This window comes from Rutilus rutilus, assembly GCF_951802725.1.
Source record: "Rutilus rutilus genome assembly, chromosome: 8".
Taxonomy (NCBI): Eukaryota; Metazoa; Chordata; class Actinopteri; order Cypriniformes; family Leuciscidae; genus Rutilus; species Rutilus rutilus.
In genome coordinates this window covers 36,038,904-36,065,216 of record NC_140222.1, presented here as the reverse complement: position 1 = coordinate 36,065,216, position 26,313 = coordinate 36,038,904, and the positions used below count along the sequence as shown (strand labels likewise).

The following is a 26,313-nucleotide window of genomic DNA, read 5'->3' as shown; positions in this document are numbered from 1 at the left end:
ATTGCATGAAAATGGCTCATACAGGTCTAGTACCCAAAACTGTATTAACAGTCTTTTATCAGCCCAAGATGCAGATGGAGGAAGCAGGGAAGAGCAGAAAGCAGGAGACAAAGTGATGGTAAAATGAGCAGAGTTTATTGAATAATCTTAGTTGTGTGTGTTTCAATGCTATGACTTTGTCTGACCAGCACAAATACAACAAGTGTTATTATAACACAAGCAAAAGTAGTGTAAATTACTCCTTCACAACATCATCATGTGACGTTAAACCTTTGAAATGGAGACATTCTCTTATCACTTACTCATGAAGACAAATATCCCTTGAAACTATTTTTTTTTTTTACAATTAAAAAATTAACCCCTTAAGCCCTGAGTTTTATTTTAGCATATTTTTTCTGAGTGACACACATAAAACTAAAGACTCATAACTCCAAAACTACACCAAGGAGAGTCAAAAGGTAGGTATCGTTTGAGAAGAAAACTTTAAAAAAAATTGGACATTTGGACATTCTCATGCTGAGAAACTGCCGATACATTTTTATTATGATTTTGCATATCTTGTTTGACATGCAATAACTCGGGAAGGAAATACGGTAGGGGGAAATTCTTTTTTGGTGAAGGTCCCCTAAAAGTGAGCTGCATCTGGATACAATTTAGTGGTGATGGCATAAAGTAATCAAAAGTTACAGCATTTGAACAAAGGTAGCCTTTTTGTTTAGTCCTCACACATTTGGAAGTCATTTATAAAATAATTTTCTGAGTGACATATAACTCCACTTTTCAGAGACACCTTTTCAAACATTCAGAATCAAACTTGTAAATATGAGTTGCAGTTAAAAATTTAACATGAAAGCCCTTGGCATGAACTAGGAAGCTCGGAATAATTTTGATACCCAAGTTCCCAAGTTGAATGTTTAGATGATTGTCAATGAATGAGATGCTTTTTTTCTTCATTAGACACAATTGAACAATAGAAAACAATAGTACCAACATGTAAAACAAGAACAGGAACAACCACCAGAGGAGAGAAAAAAACAAAACAAAAAGAAGAAAAAAAAAACATGACAAAACGTACAATAATAATACAAGAAAAGATAAACAAATAAATAGATGAAATACAAGCAATTAGAGCATTTTAGGACTAAATTTAAAGTGGGATTTTAAAGAGAGCACAACAAGACAATGTTTTCCTTGCTTTGGCACTCTCTGAAACAGAAAGCGTTTGAAGGTGTTGATGAAATTTGTTGAGGAAAAACTTTGAATAATGGCTTATGATTAGAAAATGTATATTTATGAATATGAAATTTTGCTAGGATAAGTTATTGATTTATAAAGTAAAATAATTTTTCAAAGTTTTTCTCCGTGTTAATAAAACCAAATATAACATATTTCCAAAATAAAGAAAAATGAGGGTACACAAAATTAATAATATACCTGCAAAAGCTCTTCCAAAAAATGTTGGCATAGTTACAGTCCCAAAACAAGTGTACAGTAGTTTCATCTTGTGCATTACAGAAATCACATTTTATGTCAATGTCAGGTTTAAAAAAAAAAAAAAGATAATTTTTCACTGGATAAAATCTATGAATTGGTTTAAATGAGACTTCTCTGACTTTATTTACAATAAGGTATTTATGTGGCAATAACGAAAATGTTCTCCAGTCCACAATGTTGACAAAATTGCTCCAATGGGTAATTACATAAGATTTGGTAACAACATCTCTCTGAAAGAGAGCACGAATGGACCTTTTCCTAGAGTATGGATCTAGACAAACCTTGCCCACCATTGTTAGAGTGGGATCAAAAATAGGTGGTATAGTAAACAGAGTCCTTTCAAAACCTTTAAACAATGTAATAACTAACGTAATATTGTTATCATGTCAGTTCTGAAAAAAATAAGGACCTGTTTTTATAAAGAATATTTTGATTGTTCCATATGAAATATGAATGTAGAGAAAAGGTTTGTTTATAAATAAGAGACCAAGCCAGAAGCATGTGTTTGTGGAATGAAGAGAGCTTTCCAGGTAATTTTTCAATATTATAATTGCATAACAAAAGAAACTGTGGGCCACCCAGCTGGGAGAATATATAATTTGGGATAAAGTTCCAAATTAAAGAGGGGCATTAAGAAGTGTTTCATCCAATTAATTTTAAAAGTGTGTTTAATGTTTTAAAATCTAGAAAATGTAAACCTCCATTTTAATACGTGTTCATTACAACAGTTTTTTCTTTATATGGTGGGTATGATTCCTCCAAACAATTAAATAGAAGATTATCTATAATTTTACACGTTTTATTGTCCAAATGTAGAGCTAATGCTGCATATGTTAATCTAGATAAACCTTCAGCTTTAGTAAGCAAGACCCTGCCTTTTAATGAAATATTTCTTATAGAGGCTTTAGAGAATGCATCTATTACCCCTGGAGCTACTGCAACTTGATCCCTATTTTTTAAGAAGAGAGTGGTGTCATCGGCCAACTGGCTGATGATCACCTCCCTCCCTGCAATTGAGATACCTTCAAGGTTGCTTTGCTTGATATGGTCTACTAAGAGTTGAGCTGCTAATAAGAACAAATAGGGAGAGATAGGACAACCTTGACATGTACCCCTTTTGACATAAATCTAGTAGAAGTCCCATGTTTTAATTTAATTGAACTGTTGGCATTACAATATAAAGTTCTGACCACATCACAAAAAATATAAATAAATTTGTGTTCAAGACTATCAAATGCTTTGTAGAAATCCAAAAATAAAATATAACTTTGATCCGAAATCAGATGAGAATAATCAAGAACATCTAAAACTAATCTAATATTATTGGAAATATGTCTGTTCTTCATGAAACCAGATTATGTTTGATCAATAATCGAGTCTAAGACCCTTATTTAAGCTTGGTGGAAGCTGGCCAACAGAAATACTTTCATTAAATACGTTTAACAAAACGGCGCCATTTTTTGGGCAAAGCACTTATAAAATTCTCCAGTAAGCCCATCCGTCCCAGTAGATTATTATTATTTTTTGTTATTTTTTTAAATGGTCAATTGAATCTGTTATTTCTTTAATACTTAGAGGTTTGTCACATAGATCTTTATTTTCTGGTAGTATACTCTTAGGTTTATCTAGAGAGGCAAAAAAAGAGGATGTTGATTGTACAGAGTAATTACAGGTATAAACCTTACTACAGATTACTGAAATCAGCTTCGAATCAGAGGTAACGTTGCCATTAATACTGATTTGATGTACAGTATTGTAATTAGCGCGTTGTTTTTCCAAGCGGGAAAAATATGCAGAATAATAGTAAGATAATTACATAATAGTAGAAATGCTTGATATAACATTATCCTCCTCTGCCCTTCCAGCCCAGACATAGGAACTAACATAAGACCTTAACAATTTTGAGAATTCGTACTTAAATAACTCCCAATTATTTGAGTAAGAATTTTCTGTAATAGCTTTCTTTAGATAGCATTCAAGTAAGTGGTTCATTTCTAACTTAACAGTTTAATTTTTTAGAGTTATTGAGCTTCCAATAAGACGTTCTGGTGATTCCCTTCTCGAGTGCTATCTATATAAACTTAAACCTCATTTTGTGAAATGTTTTGAAAGGGTACGTGAGCTATATTTTTTTAAACTGACACTTGTTTTGACATTTTGTTATATAACGTGTATACGTTTTTAATAGTGCCTCAAGAGTAGAGAACATAAATCATTTATCCTCTTGTTCAACATCACACAGAGACACTGAATTATCATAAAGCACAAATCCAGCATAGAGGGGTTCAGTGAATGTGGTGTTGAATGTGTGTAAGTGTCTGAGTGTGTATGTGTCAGTGATGCCGTAGAGGGACAGAATGCCGGCCGGCTCGTCCACATACACTCCTGCTCTGGTATAGGGAGGTGATGGGGCAGGTATGTGTGTTCCCTTACCAACATGCCAGGCGATCAGTTTCTCCCTAAAGAAGCTCAGAATCCAGGAATTTTCATTGGCTCCAAACCTACAGAGATTATTGTCTCCTTTCCTGTTGATTCTTTTATATGCCACTGCCATATCACCCAACCCAGTCCATTCAGCCTCCCAGTAACAGCGTCCTGTCAGACGCTCTTTACACAGAACCTGCGGACGGCCGTCAAATCTCTCTGGATGATCAGGATGTGACATCGGTTCTGGATTATATACCAACTTTTTGTTGCCCTCTACAACAGAGAGACTATTGTGTACCGTGTTTGGATCCAGTGTGAGACGACAGAAATCTGGACACAAGAAAACAACATTAATAAGACCCCAAAATATGGTAAAGAATCAGATTGGCCTTAGAACTACTTTTCGGCTCCACATAAATATTTTTGACAGCACATACACAATCAAAACCTTTAATATGTGAGACCTTATTCTGGTCTACTGTGAAATGGTGTCCTGTGAAGAAAAGGTATGTGTGTAGACCTACATTTTTGTAGCCCTCCTTTAATCATGGTCTCTCCCCCATGATCCAGACTGTCGAAGAAGAAAAAAAAAGCATAAATATTCTATTCATCTGACTCACCAAAAAGGAAGAAATAAGTCTTAAAAATACAACACAACAAATTTTCACTCATGTCTATGCTAATAACTTTTGAACTAAGGTTTTGAAGAAAAGTATGATTCCGTGGCTGCACCATATGATGTTATTTTCTGTGATGAATTTTTCAACCATTTTGATGGTTTGTCCATTTTTTCACCAACATTGCTGAAATCATATTCAGACTGTGCTAGCAAAAAGTAAAAAAAGTAAAAAAAAAAAAAAAAAAAAAAGTCAAACAATACCAAATTGGCCCATGTTAGCCATTTTGGGCATTGGGTATTTTTAATTTTGTCATAAAATGCTGTATTTTATGAAAACTTTAGCATATTGTTACGAAAGTTGATTTGTGTCTTCGGCACTATGCCCTGAAACAACCTATGCTCTTTTGGGCCGGATATAATAAAATTGACAAATATGCTTACAGCGTAGCCAAATTGCCATGAATCTCACCTCGTTCTATTCCTTGGGTCCTACAGAATCCAGTGGTATATTTTTCAACAGTCGGACAGTCAGTCAAATTTCGGAAAGTCAGTCAAATTTCACACGTCATCATGAGACCATGTAGGCAAAGAGTTATTAAAAGCTTTTGTTATCTCAAACCATTTTTATATACTGTAACTCATTGTCAAAGTTGATATCAAGTCAAAGCATAGTATTTTATGCAATATATTGGCAATGCTAACATGAATCCTTGCCATGCTCGCTTAGCTCATCACTTTGCATCTGATGCGCCTGGCCCCCTAAATGCTGCTGGCGGCTATACTTTTACATGGATCCTAATAACCCATTTTTTAACCAAACTTGTAGCCACATACATCAGAATTAGTGTTGTCAAAGACCCGGTACTTCGGTACCAAGTCGGTAAAAAATTTGTTTTAAACGTCACGGTACCAGGTTTTCTCAAACCCGGTACTTGATGCGCGTGCATGCCCGAAGCGCGTGCAGTTGCTTTCTCTTCATAAAAGCGCTGAGACATGGCAACCGGCGTTGCTGCCGATAAAATCCACTTGTTGATAAGAAAGGAGGAAAGAGCCAGATATGGAAATATTTTGTATTAGGCTAATGTCACGTTGCCATAAGGGGCCGTTCACATAGTGCGTTTTTTTATTCGTTATTTCAAATGTAGGCGCACGCTCATAGAAGCGACGCGGCGCGCTCGTTTGTCCAGGCGTGCCTATGTTCATGGTTGCATAGCAACGACAGACGCCACGGGAGAGCAAGCGCTTGTTACGGTGCGTTCACACGGGGCGTCAGCGTCAACGCTTGACGGAAGGCGTGGCTGAAGTTTGGCACTGACGCCATGGTCATAGCAGCGTCAGCCAATGAAATTAGACAGGAACTCAACAACAAGCTTCATTGTCATTCAACATGGACGCCAATTTGCCAATAAAAAGTGATTGGTCATAAAGGACCGGGTGATTGCCCACCGCAATACTTTCTCCTCCATTTTAAAATTTATCCTCAGTTTGCTGCTCTTGAACAGGATGAACGTGATTGGCTGCCGCCTGGCTACTGTATTTGCATAGAGCGATCCTGATTGGCTGACGCTTCCGTCGGCGGCGCTTCACTGGCGTTGCTCGCGGCAGAAGTTGAAAAATTCTCAACTTCTGCCGCGAGCAACGCCAGTGAAGCGCCGCCGACGGATCCACAATTCTTTTCGGCAACGCTTGACGTCACCCATTCAAAGTCAATGGGAAGCGCAATTGACGCTGATGCCCCGTGTGAACGAGGTGTTAGTGATGTTACGTCTGACACCGACGCTCCGAAGCTTGCTTCAAACTCGAACGGTCCTTGCAATGAACCACTGCTTCGGAGCTTGTATTATTACGTCACTAGTCACGTGAAAATGACTTCTGAAGCAAACACATTAGGCGTTTCTCAATAGGCTTGTTCGACTTCATGCAGCTCTGCGCAATCCGATCGGTGGCTGACTTGAAGCAGTGCATGCCGGTTAGAAATTGTGTCCGACTTGATCCAGCGCCGACGCCACGTGACTGTGACGTATGCCATCAAAGTACCGCGAGAGTGATTCGAGAGTAGCCAGAGAACTCAGTCAGCGCAGCTTCTCAAGAGCGGCTGCACGAGGGCTGATGACGACACAGCTGTTCCATGATTGGCCGGATTCACTGCATGACAACGATCACGTGTGTTTCGTGTTTATCCGAACACCTTTAGTTCCTCTAACGCTCACAAATCAGTTTTTTATAACAGTAAACACTCTTTTCATGTAGTTGCGATGTTATATTGTGTCATGTTTATTAAATTAAAACTGATTAAAAAACGTAGACTCCACTTCATTGATAGTAGCTTATGTTTAACTTTATTCTTGTTCAAACAGACGCTGTATGAAGCAGTACATAAAGTATTGAATGAAAATGTCTCTGGAACATCTGTGTATTATTTGGCAAATATTGCATTTATTTCACTTCAGCTGTGGTAAAGTATGCAAACACCACGTGAGCGGTCACTACGGGAACCAGAAAGTGTCCGACTTCACGTCTCCGTTTGCAGCTCCTCCCCACCTGCACCCGGCTACTCTCGCCGATCGGTTACATCCAGCCGCAGCCGATGTCGAACACACCTAATGTCAAGGAAGGATCCTCGGAAGCCAGAATTTGGAGGATGCTACGTCATCGACATCCGTCGAAGGACTGTTCCAATGTCAAGGATCCTCGGAATTTCCACCAAGGACCGAGTCCTTCGTTCGAAAAATATCCCATATACAGGAAAGGATGCATATGTGTAGCCTTCGCGCTCTTCGCGCTCTCAAATCACCCACAATCCTATGCGCGCAGCTTTGCTATCTTGTTCAAAAAATTCAAAATGTTGGACGTTAACGGAGTCGGAGCGTTAACAGTTCAATATGCTTTCAAATGTAAATATATTTACGTTACCAAACATTTGTTTTAAAAAATAATTGCATCCATTATGTTATGGGTCAAATTGACCCGCACTGTTTAAACACACTTAACAGTCAAATAATCAATATGATTAAAAAGGAGTTTATTGATTTAAAAACGATTATATTGCCTGAGTGAACAGAACTGCATCCATAGCAACGCTCTGTTTTTCATTTTCACTGACGTAATGACGCACTGACGTGCACTTGATAGCCTGTTCCATTTACATGTTCTCCGAATGCTAAAGAGGAGCTTCGCCTAGCCTCTGAAGGAAGTGACTTGGAAGGACCAGTCCTGCCAAGGAAGTATCCTTGACATTGAGAAACACCTACTGGTTCACTCCTGTAGTAAACCACCTGACTGCTTTGACAGCCCAATCCAGTGTTGACAGGTTTGAAACCTGGCGGCTGTATTTCTTATAAAAGTGAAGGTTAAAAAAAACTATAGAAACCATTACAGAAATTCTATTGGATTTAATGGTTTTCATGGGAATTTTATTGGTTGTAATGGGAATTATAGTGGTCTCTGTGGGTCTACTGATATGTGTTGGGTTGTATTGGTGGGGGCATTAAATCCTAATGGAATATGTCCCTAACACACTACAAAAAAAGAATTATGTAGTGGTTTAAATGGTAAAAGCCAATGGTTCCTATTTTAATATAAACCATTAGAATTTCTGTGATGGTTTCCAACTTTTTTTTAAGCTGGTCTGATCTTCTGTCCTTGTCTAAAGAAATAATTACACACACACATCATGCTTAATGTTTTATCATCAAGGTGAACACATGAAATTCATCAGTATCTGTAAAATTCACCTACATAAATGAGTTTCACAGTAGGCTACTAACACTAGGCTTGTTCGACTTGAACCGGCGCTGCACAGACCGATCGGTGAATGACATCAAAGTACCGCGAGAGCGAATAGAAAGTAGACGGCTCCTATATGCTTTTGAATTGCTCTCGCGGTACTTTGATGTCATAAACCGATCGGTCTGTGCAGCGCCGGTTCAAGTCGAACAAGCCTATAGTCTCAGCTTTGATCGCCTCGGTAAAAACACGTAATAAACGGGGCGTTACTTGCATTTTATGGTTGTCAGCTTTGTTGCATTACATTTACTTCACCAGGAGATGGTGCTGCAATTTCTATCTGAATGAAGCTTCGAGTAATGAACCATTTTCGACACAATTGTATCAGAAAGCAATAATGCTTGGAAACGCTTCATTTGGCCATCACTAACGCTTGTGGAAAGGAGAAAGCGGTGCGAACTGCGCTCTCCATGATGACGAGGAAGTATCAGCAAAGAATTAATTGATTAATTCTAGCCCTTGCATTAGCTTAGGCCAGGGGTGTCCAATCCTGCTCCTGCCGATCGACTGTCCTGCACAGTTCATCTCCAACCCTAATCAAACACACCTGCCTTTAATTTTCAAGTGATCCTGAAGACCTTAATTGGTTGCTTCAGGTGTGTTTGATTAGGGTTGGAGATGAACTGTGCAGGACAGATCGAGCAGGATTGGGCACCCCTGGCTTAGGCCTACTAGATATATTCATGGAGATGAGAAATAAAAACATCAGAAAAGCAGTTCTAGGCTTATTCTTGGCTGGATAACTCTTAAAATTAAATATGAATGCAGTTTTGGATTAAATAAAAGTACAGTCAAGTCAAATAAAACACATTTTATCTCCTGTATAGTTTGATTAACATTCATTAACATTACTTAATGCGTTATCTAACATCAACACATTGAGTGAACAATATATTTTTACAACATTAATTAATGTTTGTGAATGTTATTTAATACAAACACTTGATTGGTCATGTTTGTTCACTTCATTCATTGTGCATTAAATAATGTTAACAGAGATAATGTTAACTTTTGATTTTAAAAATTTATTTTTAAATGAACCCCAAGGAGAATAATTGCAACAGTATATAACTATTGTTTATTGTTAGGTCATTTTATCTAATGTTATCTAACAAATGGAATCTTATTGTAAAGTGTTTTTAATACTACAGTTTCCATCTTTGTAACCGTGATATACACTTTAATATAGCCTATGTAAATTTAATCTAAATTAAGCTTTGGTACCGAAATTGGTACCGAGAACCGTGGATTTTCACTGGTATTGGTACCGAATACTGAAATTTTGGTACCGTACTAATCGGAATGAACTTAAACACTGAAAATTCATTCAGATTGAGGTCTTGTCCACACTAATACGTTTTCGTTTGAAAACGCATCGTTTTCTCTCCGTTTTGGCCTTCTGTCCACACTGAGACAGCGTTTTATTAATGAAAACGAAGCTTTTTTGTACCAATAGATATTCATGTTTATACCAGTATTGTGCCTGTTATGTGCTATTCACTTTCACACAGTTGCTAAAATATGTTACTTTGCACACTCTTCGTATCACAGTCCTGCAAAGATGACAGAATTTACTCACATTTGCTGTCCTGCGGTAAAACATGAGAGCAGTTGCGTTTTAGACCAAACATATGGTGACTGAGTGCGACCTGGACACATCAGTGAAAGGTGAGATTCTTTCAGTGAAAGAATTCTTCATTTTCCGATGTTTCAGTCTGGACAAGAGACTCTTTGGAAAACGCTTGAAAAGGCTAGTGTGGACGGAGAGTGTTTTTAAAACGAAAACGCCGTTTTCAAATGTGTCCGGATTAACGTAGCCTGGATTGAGTTGTTTAAACCTTTGATAATCTGATTAAAGATAAGGCAGGCAATTTTTTTACCAGAATTTTTTTTGTTATACTGGTTGAAAGTCTCTTCACATCCTGATAACAATCAACAATTAAAGTGGTCTAAATTAGGGCTGAACGATTAAAACGCAATAAAACCGCACGTGATTTGGCAAAGGCTGCGATTATTTTATGCACAGCTTGTCAGTGCAGTGCGGTTGATTGGTAGTAAATACTGCCCCATTTGAATGCCAATGGCGCTCTCACGCAAACACGATAAATATGCCCTGCCGCAGAAGTACAGTAATGCGCATCATTCTAGGAAATCCCTATCGCTGTAGCTGAATAATCAGAAGATTGAAACGCTTTGATTAAACATGATTTATAAATACACAACTGCCTTATTCTGTGTAAGAAGCACATCATCTCACAGAAGGAGGAGCTCAACTGTCGTAATGAAGTGAGTTTGGAGTAAATGCATGTTATTAAATGTTGTCTGTTGTTGGACAAGAGGTTCATAAATGCTTCTCATGTTTTGAAAAGATGTTTGATGCATGTTGTTTTTTCAAATGCACGTTATAAGTGACTCAAACTCACAGTGCTTTCAGGTGGGGCAGCGTTTACAGAGCCGTACATCAATGACAATCTGGGCATAAAAAAAAAAAAAAAAACCGCAGCCTTTGCGATTTTAAAATCGCGATAAGCCATCTCGATTTAAGTGCGAATACATGTAAAGTGTGATTACTCATTCAGCCCTAGCCTAAATATATAGATAACAATTGAAATAAGGGGGAAAATCTGATTATGAAATTAATGTTTTTCTTTAGTTCACATTGGCCACAATTATTGCAACGTCCTTTTCCCAAGATCTGCTCTGAGTCTTCTTCTATAATGCCTGATGAGTTTGGAGAACACCTGACAAGAGTTTAAAGACCATTCCTCCATACAGAATCTCTCCAGATCCATCAGTTTCCCAGGTCCATGCTGGTGCATCTCTTCAGTTCACCCGACTCATTTTCTAAAGGATTCAGGTCAGGGACTGGGATGGCCAAGCCAGAAGCTTCATTTTGTGCTCAGTGACACATTTTTTGTGTTGATTTTGATAGGTTTTTATTTTAAATCATGATGGAAGATCCAATCACAGCCCATTATAAGATTTCTAGCAGAAATGGTCAGGTTATGATTTTTTATCCGTTGGTATTTGCAAGAATCCATGATAACATGTCTCTGAACAAGATGTCCAGGACCTCCAGCAAAAAAATAGGCCCACAACTTTGAAAATCCAGTGGTATATTTAACCGTGGACATGGGGTACATTTTATCCCTGTTTGCACCAAACCCATCTGGTGGGTTTGCTGCCAAACAGCTCTTTTTTTTAAGTTTCATCTGACCACAGAAATCAGTCCTGTTTGAGGTTCCAGTAGTGTCTGACAACTGAATATGCTGGAGTTTGTTTTTGGACAACTTGTGGTGATGTTTGATACATTTTTTTTTTTAGGCTTTCTGACCCCAAGACTCAGCTAATCTCTGTAATTCTCCATCTCCGATCCTTGGAGAGTCTTTGGCCACTCAAGCTTTCCTCCTCATCATGCATTAGGACGATAGACACACGTCCTCTTCCAGGCAGATTCATAACATCTTTAGTTGATTGGAACTTCTTAATTATTCTTAAAAAAAAGAATACAGCCACTTTCTATTTTGTGAAGCTCAACAATCTTTTGCTGCACATCAGACCTATAATCTTTAGTTTTACCCATTGTGATTAATTATTAAGGGAATTTAGCCTTCGTGTTTATATATACTTACAAAGGGCCCTATCTTGCACCCAGCGCAATTGACTTTATACACCGACGCATGTATCATTCCTATTTTGCACCCGCACAAAGCGGACTTTTCCCTCCACAGACGCACGTCGGTTAACTAAGAAATACACCTGCGCTCCCCGGGGCGGTTCAGCGCAAAGAGGAGGCGTGTTCCGGCGCAAACGTTCCCTCATGCTATTTTACAGGTTTAGAAAACAATTGCGCCACTGACCGAAAAAAAACTGTTTAAAGTCAGTGGCGCATTGCGCATGTTATTCATATGCTATTTTAAGGGCGCATGCTTGGCCTTAATCAATGTAGCGTGTGTACAACGCGCATACACTTTGATTCTCTCTACACACAGACGCAGCAGTTATCATTTTTGCAAATCATACATTATTACGATAGATAGATAGATAGATAGATAGATAGATAGATAGATAGATAGATAGATAGATAGATAGACATTTTATTATAAAAGCATACATCTAGCTTACACATTTACCCAAATTATCATACGCCTGTTTAACCGAAGTTAATTTGGGTGTGTTTCTCCATCCCCAACGTCCCTGACGAGAACGTCGGTCTCCTCGGCTGTGAACCGCTGCTGGCGTGCGCCTGGCAAATCCGCCGTTATAATAGGAATCCGCTTTAGAACAAGCGCGCCTGCTCTTAAAGGGAATGTGAGATGTCGCTCTGATTGGTTTATTTCACGTTACGCCCAAACCACACCTATGAATAATGAAGCTACTTCAGACCAACCCCTTTTAGATTTGCGCCAGGCGCAAGAGTCATTTATCCCACCGGGAAAATAGCAACAGTGCCCAAGACCCGCCCACAAAGTTACTTGCGCTTTGCGCTTGACACTTGCGTTTCAGATCGTTAAAATAGGGCCCATAGTGTGTTTATATAGTGTGGGAATATACTCCAGAGATATTTTACTCATAAGAATTTGTAGGGGTGCCAATAATTGTGGAGAAATTGGAGAAAAACATTTATATCATAATGTGAGTTTCCACCCACTTTCAACTGTTTTACTTCAATGAAAAGTTAGAATTTTGTGAATTTTTTGGATGAAAGATCAAAAGGATAAATAATGCAGATTTATTTTCACAGCTGCCTTTGCTCATATTTACCAAGGGTGCTAATATTAGTGGAGGGCACTGTATGTATTTTCATACCTCCTCGTGCCGAGTAGCAAGAGTTTGGGGTGCGTCTGCTGTAGCAGGCTGAGCCAGAGGGTGTTTAGGGGGTGTGGAAAAAGACATTCAGATTTCATTACAAAAGTGCTAATAAAATTTGAAGACTTGTCAAAATACACAGACAGACACCGGGGTAAAACAAGGATAAACATTGGCATTGTTTTTAAAAGATGGAGGATTTTGATGGAATGTTTGGGTTTCGATCGATACAATGAACTTACAGAGTTTCTTCTTGACAGGTAAGCTAAACGTCAAGTTTAAAGTATTCCACATATGTAAGAGCTTTTATTGAAAGAAGCCTACTTTTACCCATTGAGACATGTCTTCACTTTAATAGACCCGGAGGTGATGATTATGATGTTTGAGTTGGGAGAGACGTGATGCATGAAAGGGCCGTTTGCAACGGTTGTTTGAAAACATCTTTATTTTTGTAGTTCTTCTAAATGACACTTATAATCACAGAAACTGCCTACCCTAGCTTTAATGGGAAAACAATAGCAATGTAATGCTAAATTGGATCGCTTTCTGCTGCTGAAAAATCTTGAGTGTGATCACGTTTTCAGAAGATCTATTTCAATTGTATGGATATGTATTCTGTGTGTCTTTGGAGATATAAACTAAGACGTCCTGTTTTTACCTGGACAGTCAAGTTCTCTTTGCGCCTGAATGTTCAAATACAGACAAAGTTGTAAATTAAATCTTGCGTAAATACAGTCGGTTATGCCTGTCCATCCCGTCCCGTAAACCACCATGAGAAATCTGCTCACCCTACATATATCAACTCAGTCCCTTAATTTAAAGTTCATGTAAGAATGTAATGTAATGTTCAATAAGAATGAAATCATATAAGAATAGGCTACATTTAAATCTCTAAAAAAAAGTGTTCATGTAAACATTGCTGTTGTCCATCATACCAGAGTTTTTCCAGTTTGCAGTTTGGATCCTCCATCAGTGCAGTGAGCTCTGAATCTCCAGGGTGATTGTAGCTCAGATCCAGCTCTCTCAAATGTGAGGAGTCTAACCTCAAAGTTGAAGCCAGATGAGAGCATCCTTCTTTTGTCACCAGGGACGGATTGACAATCTGTGCGTTCTGGAAAAGTCCAGAACGGCCGTCCAACCGAGGGCCGTCGGCACAAAAAAAAAAAAAAAGTCTAATAAAGCAGTATTAACAGCCAACAGCAGGGGCACTAATATGATCACTTATGCTACGTGTAAAAAACAACAACTGAGGAAGAAGAGTCGGCCTATAGCCACTGACATTTTATAAGGCTGCACTTTTAAATTTGCTTACATTATATTTGAATAGCTGTGGTCTCCAACGTGGTGCCTGTGAGTCGCCCGCTAAACACATTCTATAAATAGCCCCAACTTGCCGTCGGGGGTTCCAGACTTCGAATAAATGGTATAATTTTGCGACCTTTTCAACTAAACGTTTCAATTTGAACTTTTGCCTCTACAAAATTACCCAACTCTCTTTGATTGTACGCTTTCATTTGCGTTGCGTATGAGAAACATCAAATGGCAAACGCTTAAGAAGCGGAACAAAACTTGTTTGATCTGAGCAGCGCATTATCAGCTCGGCCCAAAAAACAGCGATCGCGGACAAAGCTGATGTCGATCACGCGAACATTATTACACAGAGCTGCGCGATACACTGAGAAGCATTTCAATTCAGCGCAGAATTCTCTATCTCTATTATAAACCACAAATGACTATGTGATTTAAGCTTGTAAAAAGCCAGATGAAACAGCGCTGATATTCTCAACATATTGACGCAAAAACAAACAAAAAAAAAAAAAAACAGGCGAAACATTGTTCCGAGAACAAACCAGTTAGAAGACATTACACACCAAAACCTATGAATTAACTATTAAAAATGCTGTTATATTAATACAGTTATGTATAAATGTATTAAATGTAATGCAGTAATGTTTTTGTTTAGAAGTTATGGCAGTTTATTATTTTTTATTTATTTATTTTTTTCATTTATATTTATACTAAATGTTTGGGCTACTGTTTTTAATAACACGTACAATAGGTTTATAGAAAATCAACAAAAAAAACTAAAGAAACTAAACAAAAAAATACATTTTCATAAGTTTTCAGGATTTTTTTAAAACGCTTTTAAGTCTGAACCAGAATATCAAGATATTTTATTATTTCCCATATGATGGTGAAAAGTAAAAAAGCTTCACCATATGTATAATAAATATTGGAGTATAACAAATAAAAATTCCTTCTAGATGTAGCCCTTGCACACAAAAAGGTTGGAGATCCCTGGTATACAGTAGCCTAACTATATGTTTTATAATTACAAGTTTGTGTAATTTGGGTTACTGTAGCCAGTGACATTTCATTATTTGTATTTTATGGCATTGTACATTTTTTGTTTTTATTTGAAGGCTGAGGCTTCATTAATAAACACAACCCCAATTATCATCATTGGTTTTGAGATGTTACTTGCTGTGAATACCTGTCTGATAGGCTACAGTATTGTGGCATAGTATCAGGACATCCTGGCTAGTGTCTATCCCACACGGCTAGAGGCGAATGGCCGGATGATGGGCCTATTTGGGAGAAAGTCCAGGGCTGTTTTTTAGCCCCAGTCCGTCCCTGTTTGTCACCATACAGCCAGATAATCTACAATGACAGACATCAAAGGCATAAATATGTATAAATGTATATCCCCTCAGTTTTATGACTATTTTAAAATTACCTCAGCTTCTCCAGTTTACAGTTTGGACTCTTCAGTGCATCAGAGAGCAGCTTCACTCCAGAATCTTTCAAGTTATTGTTACTCAGGTCCAGCTCCTTTAGGCAGGAGTTTGACGACTGTAGAGCTGAAGCCACACTTTCACAAGTCAGATCAGTGAAATTACAGATGGACAATCTAAACAGAAGATTAAAAATGGCATCATTGACCCTTATGTAAGAACTGCATTTTGCAATGTATTCAATGCTTTACAAAACCAAGTAAACACAGAACATTCCCAAATAAGAACATTCTAGGAACATTCTCTGTATGTTTTTTTTTTTGTAACCAAAAACTAACCTTCCCAGAAGGTTACAGAGAGGGTTTTTTGTAACATCCTAAAGAGAATTTATACAGAACGTTCCCTGCAGGTTATTTTTAGGTTTGACTAAAGTGAACCTTCCCAGAACATTATCCTAGTTAAAGTTAATAAGTTAATAAAATAACTGTTTATTAATTTTTTTTATGTCTGTGACTAAATTTCGTATTTTAAAAACCCTAGATTGTACTCAAGTCATTGTTATTTGGTGCTGAACAAGCCGATATGAAATCGTACATGTTAATGGAAAAATTTTATCTTATTTAATGCTCCATATAATGATTTATGTGCTTGGATTATTTCTATTGATTAAACTACAGCTAAAAAGACATGGTTTGTAGTATTGATGCAGCAGTGCTGGATGATTACTGATGTATAGCAGGGTAAATGATATCAGAGTAGTGTATAACTTAAAATTTGCTATAACATTATTCAAAACTGGCAAATAACAGTATATTTGATAATTTCCACTTTTATCCAACAAATCCACTCTCTATATACTGTTGGTAAAATGTAATAAAATATGCTAAGGAATCTGACAAACAAACCTCAGTTTTTCTAGTTTACAGTGTGGACTCTTCAGTGCATCAAACAGCAGCTTCCCTCCAGAATCTTCCAAGTTATTGATACTCAGGTCGAGCTCTCTCAATGAAGAATTTAATTGTAGAGCTGAAGCCACACTTTCACAGCACTGATCAGTGAGATTACAACCTGAGAATCTAAAATAACAGTAAATGGTTAATTGACACTTTGCGGAATTTCCATTTAAATAGGAAGGTCGCAAAACTGTTTGATCTTAATGTTAACAACTGTTAGTTTGCCAAACACATTTCAAAGCACCATTCATCACCATCATAGTAGATCTCTCTAGAAAGGATAAAAAAAAAAAATACACAGAAGATAATAGAGATGCACAGGTCCACCAGCCATAAATCGGAAATGGATGGTTTTTGCTCCAAACACACAGAGAATTTTACGCAACCAGACGAATTTTAGCTTTATTTTGGCGATCTCTATTTCGGACTTGCACACAAACTACATTGCAATCATTTCCCAAAATGTCTTGTGTGGAAATATTACGAGGTCTGTAAACAGGACGTTAACACAAGCCAAATGTTCAAGCCTCACTGTCTTGTGTTCTGCCATGTCGTGTTGGATACTTTGCCAGTTTTGTTTTAATCTTTCATTTTTGTTTTCTCTGCTTCCCCTCCTGATTTCCCCAGGCAGTTTCTCACGAGCCCTGGTCTCGCTCTCGATCTCCAATCAGGGATTGCCTTTGTCTCTGCTCTGCTTCACGTGCCGCCGCCGCCGCCATACTGTACATTATTATTGCTCCTCTATGCCCAGTCTTTCTAAAACACGTAGATTTCTACAAAGCCCCTCCTTCCGAAAAGCGTATTTTATTCTGATAGGCCTTACCATAATCGTGATATCAGAGTAAAGAAGTTAGGTTTGATCTTTACGTTTACAACTGTTTTTTTGCCATACACATTTCAAAGCACCATTCATCACCATCATAGTAGATCTCTCTAGAAAGGATAAAAAAAAAAAAAAAAAATGATACCAAATACAAAACAACAATAATAAATACAAAACAACAGCATAGGCTAAATAAAAGCAGAGAAAATTAGAAACATACACAGTAGCACTACACACTAATTTGCATAATACCGACTGCGATATATAAGGAGAACTGGAGTACTGTAATTATCACAGTATTCATATACACAGATTCCACCACACTTCTCCCCAAAATGCTCACATTCAATAGAAACTTGAAAAATTACACATTTTAGTGGCACACTTACTCTTTATTAATGCATTTTGCATGACATAAAAGGTGGTCAAAAATCTAAAGTTCCCAATTATTCTAATCTCTATAGTAATATAGTGGTGTAGGAATGACGTCACTTTGTAGGCCAACTGGCAGTTCGCATCACACTGGTTCCCTCAACAAAAACCCTCTCTGTGGGTTCAACAGAAGTTTATGATACTTACACGTTTTGTTCATCAAGATAATTTTCACAGATGAAAAAAAATTATGAATTTGAAATGAAATGCAGTCACCAAAAGTAAAAAGCTAAAGGCAGGCTATAGACTAACTACACCACGGTCCCACGACTTCAACATCACCATCACTAAGCCTACAACAACTCTTAGTTTTTATCTAAAAACATTTTCCCAGAACGTTTTAGTTAGACTAGTTTATAGGAGAAAAATGGGCCTTTGTTGTTTTAGCCACTTGTTAGCAATCACATTTTTCAAGACACGTAACATCTTTAAAAAAAATCACGAGTGGGGAAATACTGATGTATTTTATGTCATAGAATAAAACTTAAAAGTGTCTTGAGCTTGAATTCAACACAGACCTTATTTCAGCCATTTAAAGGCACACTATGCAAGATTTGTACCTTAATATAACAGCTTCGAAATCATTTCGATGGTGAACGAACTCGTAGTAGGGCGAATCATCAGCAACAGCGATGCTGACCTGGCATTCTTGTTGATGGACTAGTAAGTAAATCTCTTATTTGTAAACTTGCTTGCGTTCTATGTTGTATGTTGTTGCGCTTGCTTGCATGTCATTTTTTACTAAGTTATTCATTCTTCCATTGTTGATAATAAGACCAGTCCACTAATTTCCAAGTCTAGCTAGCTGTCGATTAGCAGAGCTATTAGAAGACTTGATAACAAACACTTGTTTCTCTTGTTTTTGCGTTATGTTTTATTGCCCAGCTTGCCTCACCAGCAAGTTTACCAGCTGAATTCAGGTTGTGATGTGTATTTGTCACGTAGTCCTTTGTCTGGTTCAGGTTTCAGCTTATGCAAACTTTAGCTGGCCTATTTGTATGAAATCGTGAGTAGACATCTTCGGAGGCTATCTGTGCCAGTTCGATGTCCTACGCTTCCATCCTACTGAACAGGTACTGGTATACATGGGGGAAGGGAACAGGTTGTGAGTGCAGAGACTGCTCTGCGTGAGTGGTATTTACGACAGTAACATTGAATACAAGTACTCCACAGCGACTCCAGGGGTCGCTGTTTGACAAAAACGGAAACTGCATAGTGTGCCTTTAACCAAAAAACCCATTGAATTCGGGATGATGGAACCGGAAGTGCTAAAATGCTAACTCATTTCATTTCTGCCTTTTGGCCAAGCGGCAACCTTCCCTTCTCTCTCTTGAAACTAACACGGAAGTGACTTAAACTGCAATTCAGCGACTGGCCGCTAGAGACAGGCTGCGATAGAGAGTCAAACCCATGTTAAAATGGCCAACTTTACAGCAGAAAAAACTGTTTACAGCCTGGTGCAAAAAGTGGTTTTGGTCAATATAGCTAATTTTGCCCTTCATGCCAACTGTGAGGGGACTGAATTTTTTATAACTCACCCGTTTAAATTATATTAAGCCTTTAAGTTCTGCATAATTAAGGGTGTGGCCACTTGAGTGACAGGTGGATTGCTGCTGCTGTCAACTATGAGCCGTTTGTCTGCTGTCTGTTAGCGTCAGTTCACATCTGCTAATCCCACCTTTTTGCCCATTTTTGTTTATGATGGTAAAGTCACAGACACTACATCCATATTTCTTTTTACAGTCCATGATTTTGGCCCACAAAGTGATGTCATACCTTCACCAACTTGACTGACCTTCTGGATCCCAGAATTCTGGATTTGACCCACGAACGTGTAAGCAGGAAAAAAAGAGCATGGATTCCAATGTTCTCAGATCGGTTTCAGCCCTCATTCATATGCGGATATAAATCGAATATGAATCGGATATGTGCATTTGTGCCTGCCATGTAAGAGGAAAGATCGGATATTCCCGTCAATGCGAGTCGTACTAAAAAAGTGACTTTTTGAAACATTTCGCAGTACAGATATATCAATAAAAAATTAAACATCTCTAGTTGACTAGCAGAGTATTCATTTCGTTTATTTGTTTTAAATAAGAGCCGATCTGGCGCTGAAAAGTGTTGCTTTTGAAATCATCCTGAATGCTCGTTTGTTAGTCCTGAGTCCTGAGTGCATCCATTGTTATCAGTGACGGCAGCTCGTGCACAGACCCGCGGTTCAGTCCCGTCGTGGAGACTTTCTATTCGTTCCTGTGAAATCACAAAATAAAATGCACGCAAACATGTCCCTGCTCTTGATATACAATCTCTAATGAACACATATGGTTTTAAAAACCATGTTTTTAAAACATTTCAGGATTTTTCTCCACACTATTGTATATTGACCCCATTCCTCAGCTGGGATCGTGCAGAGCCCTTTGAAATGGCATTGATTTGAACTTCAACATTCTGGTTGCCGTTGAAGCCAATTGTGTGGAGAAAAATCCTGAAATGTTTTCCTCTAAAAACTTAATTTCTTTTCCACTGAAAAAAGAAAGACATGAACATCTTGGATGGCATTGGGGTGAGTATATTATCAGGAAATTTTCATTTTGAGGCTAAAGTCTATTTCGGCGCAGTATATTCTATAATGGATAGCCTAATGCTATGTTGGTAGATTGGCACCTGTAGAATTTCCTTTTGTTGAAAGTAAAAGTAAAGCCCAGATAAAAGTAAAAAGCTATTATTTTGTGTAGATCCATGTCCGAGGCAGTTCAACTTCACAAATGTATTTCTTTACACACACACACACGTTTATTCTGGTGTTGTAAATAAATCTTAACCACTGATTCTTATTGCATCCACTTTCTGAAGGCCAAATAAAGTGCTGCTTTTGCTTTCACATAAAAACACACCGTCTCACAACATGGCGGCCACAACACTACTACAATAACTGAAGCCACGCCTTCTTTCTTTGTGTATGCATTGGGCGGCATTATGCAAATATTTCCACCTACTGACGTGGGTATGTGAGGGAGAATTCGATCGAGGTGTTTTAGCTAGGTCTGGATCTGCCTTCTCTTCTAGATAGAATAAATCTTTTTGTGGGAGACTTTGTAACTTTGCAGATCTTATACATGCCCAAACACCTACATAACACACTAAAGAAAAAGGAAAACAAGAAAAATAATCATATGAGCCCTTTAAATCAAAACAACTGCTCATACTGCATGTGTGTAGCATCTTTGTTTGGATCATGATTAAAATGCAGTGGTTGCCTCTAATTTCAAATGGCTATGGATATTTTTTGTTTAAGGCCAGTTTGGCCTGTTATAGAGCAAATAAACAACTAATACATTTGCTTGAACAAAGAAAAAAAATCAGCAACCAGTAGCGAAATCTGCTAATTTTTCTAGTAAAAAAAAAAAAAAAATCATAACCAGCCATGAAAAATCATGATCACTAGAAGATAAACTGTTATTATATTGAGATTACAACTCATTCCATGTTTAGACTTCTCTTTCAATCTTGCTAAACTGCTATGGCACAGTGATTACAAAATATTTAAAAAATATGCCACTTTATGACAAAATGCTTACAGGGCTTTTCTGCAGTTCCTCACAGCTGGTATCAGTCTTCTTTTGCCTTCTTCTGGTGTGTTTAATTTCTTGGAGTCCAGTTCATCCAGCGGCTCATCTGACATTTGAATGATGTAGGCTATTGCTGAGCAGCGAGCAGGAGAGAGTTTCTCTGAGTCCATGCCTGATTTCACAAACTCCTGAATCTCTCTGTAGAAAGTCTGATCATTCACTTCCAGCAGACAGAGGAACAGATTGATGGATTTATCAGCTGAGAGTTGTTCATCACCTTTAATTTTATCTTTAATATACATCGCGGCTCTTTTGATGGCACTGCACTTCTCTTGGGAGCGCTGCAAGAATCGAGAGAGAGAGAGAGCCCTGAAAAAATCACGGACACTCTTGATGGTATCTGAGTTATTCTCTGTGTGTGTCAGTAGATCCTGTAAGAGTCTCTGATTGGACTCCAGTGAGATGCCCAGCAAGAATCGCAGGAAAAGATCCAAGTGTCCATTCTGCAATGATTCATCAATTACTTCTTTGAGCCGCATGTCCAAAGACTTTTGCTGGGAGTGAAACTCAAAGAAAGCTGCCAGAAACTCCTGAAAGCTCAGATGTATGAAGCAGTAGACTTTCTTCTGATGAATCACAGATTCCTCCTTAAAGATCTCAGTGCAAATCCCAGAATACACTGAGGCATCAGTGACGTCTATGCCGCTCTCAATCAGGTCCTCCTCATAGAACATCACATTGCCCTTCATCAGCTGTCTGTGAGCCAGTTCAGCAAGTTTTAAAATCATGTCTCTGTTGGACTGCAGGAGTTTCTCTGGATCTCTCTCTTCATACTTCTGATTCCTCATGTTGATCTGAATCAGCAGGAAGTGGATGTACATTTCAGTCAGAGTTTGAGGGATTTCTGCACTGAGATCTTGTTTCAGGATGTTTTGAAGCACAGTGGATGTGATCCAGCAGAAGACGGGTATGTGACACATGATGTGGAGGCTTCTTGATTTTTTAATGTGTGAGATGATAATGCTGGCTTGATATTCATCACTGAATCTCTTCCTGAAATATTCCTCCTTCTGAGGGTCATTGAATCCCTGAATTTCTGTCACACGGCTGATGTATTTGGAGGGGATCTGATTGGCTGCTGCTGGTCTGGAGGTGATCCAGATGTGAGCAGAGGGAAGCAGATCTCCTTTTATGAGGTTTGAAATCAACACACCCACTGATGAAGTCTCATCGACATCAGAAACTTTCTCATCATCAGAAAACACTGTAATTCTGCTTTCATCCAGACCATCAAAGATGAACACAACTTTACAATCGTCATAAATCTTTGAGTCCAGTTCTTTAAGTTCAGGATGAAAGTCCAGCAGAAGACTGTGAAAACTGCACTGATGATCTTTAATCAAGTTCAGCTCTCGAAATTGAAGCACAAACATGAAATCTACATCCTGATTGGCTTTTCCCTCGGCCCAGTCCAGAATGAACTTCTGCACTGAGACGGTTTTTCCAATTCCAGCGATGCCTTTAGTAAGAACAGTCTTGATGTGGTCTTTCTCCTCACATCCTGGTTTAGTTAAGGGTTTAAAGATGTCATTGCAGTATATTGGAGTATCTTGTGAAAGTTGTGTTCTGGGTGTTTTCTCCATCTTTAAAATCTCATGTTCTTCATTCACCCCTTTAGCATCTCCCTCTATAATGTAGAGTTGTGTGTAGATCCTGTTCAGGAGGGTTGGATTCTCTTGTAGATTGATTCCCTCAAATAAGCGCTCATACTTGTTCTTCATGCTGGCTCTGTGAGTGGTTTTGACTGTCTTCATGGCATCCCTCAGTGTTTGGTAAGAATCCTTCAGTTTTCCAGTAACACCATTTTCCTCACTGCAAAAACATCAAAAAGGAAAGAAATTACAGCATTTAGTCTACACTTCTCTGCACAAGTGTTACACAGAAGTAGCTCTTTCAGGTATATGCCATGCTGACATGCCACATGGATATATATTGTAAATTGATCTATATCTACACTGTAAAAAAAATTGTAACACTGCCCAATCAAAAATTTCAATTGACCGATAACATCTAAATTTTTCAATTGGCCCAAGTGAAATTCTGTAAATTCTAAAATTAAATGTACAGATTTTCACTTGGGCCAATTGAAAAATTTAGATGTTATCGGTCAATTGAAATTTTTGATTGGGGAGTGTTACAATTTTTTTACAGTGTATGCATGTATCCTTTGTATAGGCAAAAATATCACTTGGCTCCAGGGGTCACTGCTCTATTATGAATATAACAAGAACTCATACAGGGGCATTTCATTTATTCAGTTTTGGGGGCATCTTTCAACGCCTAAAAACCAAATATGAGTGTAAAATGATGATTTAGACAGCTAAGGTTTAACAGAAGAATTAATGTGTGTGTGTGTGTGTGTGTGTGTGTGTGTGTGTGTGTGTGTGTAAAAACACAAAATTGGGCCTCCTCTCTTTCTCCTAGAGATATAGAGAGAAGACAAAGCAATCGTTTTGTTTCTTAGCACTATCTGATGTTTCAGGTTCGTGTCTCAAATACTGGAAAAATAATCTCACATGTGTTCAGAGGTCACAGCTCCACTTCTGAAATTTATGGGTTGAATCAATGAATTTGTAGACTTTATAGACACGCTGCTGGGACATGGTGCAGCACCCTCTTCTCTCCTCTCTTAAGCAGGAGAGTTCTCCTCTGTATCCATTATTACAGATGCTTTTCTGAAAACATTAAACACAGTACAAGGAAAATTATTTTTTATGAGATTATGCATAAAAAGTGCAAATAAAGTCACCTTTACTGAGGCAGAATCAGAAGCATAGTTTTTAGTGACACTGGGCCTAATTTATGAAACGAACGTACGACAGAAAACTGGACGTAAGGCCGTTTCTACACAAAACTTGGCATTTATCAACATGGACGTGAGCGATCCCCCACCTTGTTACATTTCTGGTGTTCCTGGTTAAAAATGACCAAATCTCTCATAACTCTATATTATCACCAAATATTGGATTCAATCTTGTTTTCTTTCAATTAGCACAGGTTTTGTATTTCTTTTTGGATCTGATTGATCATAGGCCTTCTTTATCTGATCTTATGCTCCTCAATTTCGGACAAAAAAAAGCATTGTTTGTGGGTAATTTTGCCAATATTGAATAAAATAAAATATTCTGTATAATTTATCACACTAGTCTAGCAAATTAGCTCAAAAGGGCACTATGAATAATTAATCATAACTTGTTATAATTAATGATAAATATTTGGATCAGTTAAACGATTCATTCACTCCAGAATTAAAATGTCCTGATAATTTACTCACCCTCACGTCATCGTTGACCGATTGTTACGCTAGATAAGACCCTTATTCCTCGGCTGGGATCGTGTAGAGCCTTTGAAGCTGCACTGAAACTGCAATTTGAACCTTCAACGTTGGTTCCCGTTGAAGTCCACTATATGGAGAAAAATCCTGGAATATTTCCCTCAAAAACCTTAATTTATTTTCGACTGAAGAAAGAAAGACATGAACATCTTGGATGACGTGGGGGTGAGTAAATTATCAAGGAAATTTTAATTCTGGAGTGAACGAATCCTTTAAAGGGACACTCCACCCATTTGCATTAAGCTTTGCATTGTTAGAAACCCAGTCATACTATTGAATGGTCGTGCAACACTCTCTCATTTTCCCCTGAGACGGGAGAAATCCGTTATTTACCTTTTACACTTCCTCCTACAATGACGCAAAAATCGTCATTTTGCGTCATTGTAGGAGGAAGTGTAAGAGGGGGGGATTTTTGTTGAGACTACAAGCACTAGTTCCTCATCTTTCCCAGGGGGCGGGACCCGCTCACGCTACAGACCTATTACAGATCAGTGGGTGGGACTTTACTCTCTGAAACTGAAAGCAATATCCTCCATCTTGTTTGAAGCTAAGCTAACAGACGCTGTGGAGACAGATGTAAAGTTATGACAATAGCGGAGGAGAGTGCTCAATATGATATAGAAGAAGAGGATTTCGGAAGTCTGATGCTTGAATCAGGTATTTGTGGCTACCTTTACAAGCCGCATTATAGCGAAGAGCAGCCGAGGCAGAAGACCTGCCTGCCGCGGACGAGGAGCCCGGACTGGCTCGAGTTAGGGCGGACTGGTGGCGCCGGTGATCTCACTATGCAACTCATAGACTGTAAGATGCAACTACAAACACAGAGATAGAGTCCGTCTGCGGCAAAGAATTTCAACAATGACAATTTCTCCTGGACGAAATCTCTGAATCAGACGAGGACACGGACGTTTGTGTTGAGAACTATCCTAGTTTCGCACCGCATATGTTCTGACTGAACATCCAGGTACCATGCAATAATTCACCTTTTTGAAAGAAATACAAACGAGGAGTAATGAGTTCGCCAACTAACTAGACATTTTGTGTGAATGTGAAATGAATTTCAAGCTCTGGTGGTAGCTAGCCTTGTAGACGGAAGAGTGATTTCTCTTATAGGCAGATATGCGCTTTCTGGATTAGTGGGAGTGGCTTGCGGAGCTGTGCAATGTGGTGCATTGTGGGAGTTGTTGTCTTTCATACAAATGCGTCCTGAAGTTATTTTTTGTCTTTCCTCGGTCACGAAGGCACCAAATTCAAAATTTATTTTACATTTCG

The 26,313-nt window shown here is 38.3% G+C and overlaps 1 protein-coding gene across 1 annotated transcript; it reads right to left on the bottom strand.

Annotated features, from left to right (window-relative positions):
* Positions 1 to 1,362: 1,362 nt before the first annotated feature.
* Positions 1,363 to 24,992, bottom strand: LOC311295654 (protein NLRC3-like; the record flags this gene model as incomplete). The annotated part of the gene is made up of 8 exons (XM_084417119.1): positions 1,363 to 4,251; positions 4,446 to 4,492; positions 14,071 to 14,315; positions 15,781 to 15,796; positions 15,873 to 16,046; positions 16,776 to 16,946; positions 21,657 to 23,519; positions 24,988 to 24,992. The coding sequence occupies 8 exons, from the start codon at positions 24,990 to 24,992 to the stop codon at positions 3,707 to 3,709; spliced, it is 3,066 nt and encodes a 1,021-aa protein (XP_084273245.1). The 3' UTR covers positions 1,363 to 3,706.
* Positions 24,993 to 26,313: the final 1,321 nt, after the last annotated feature.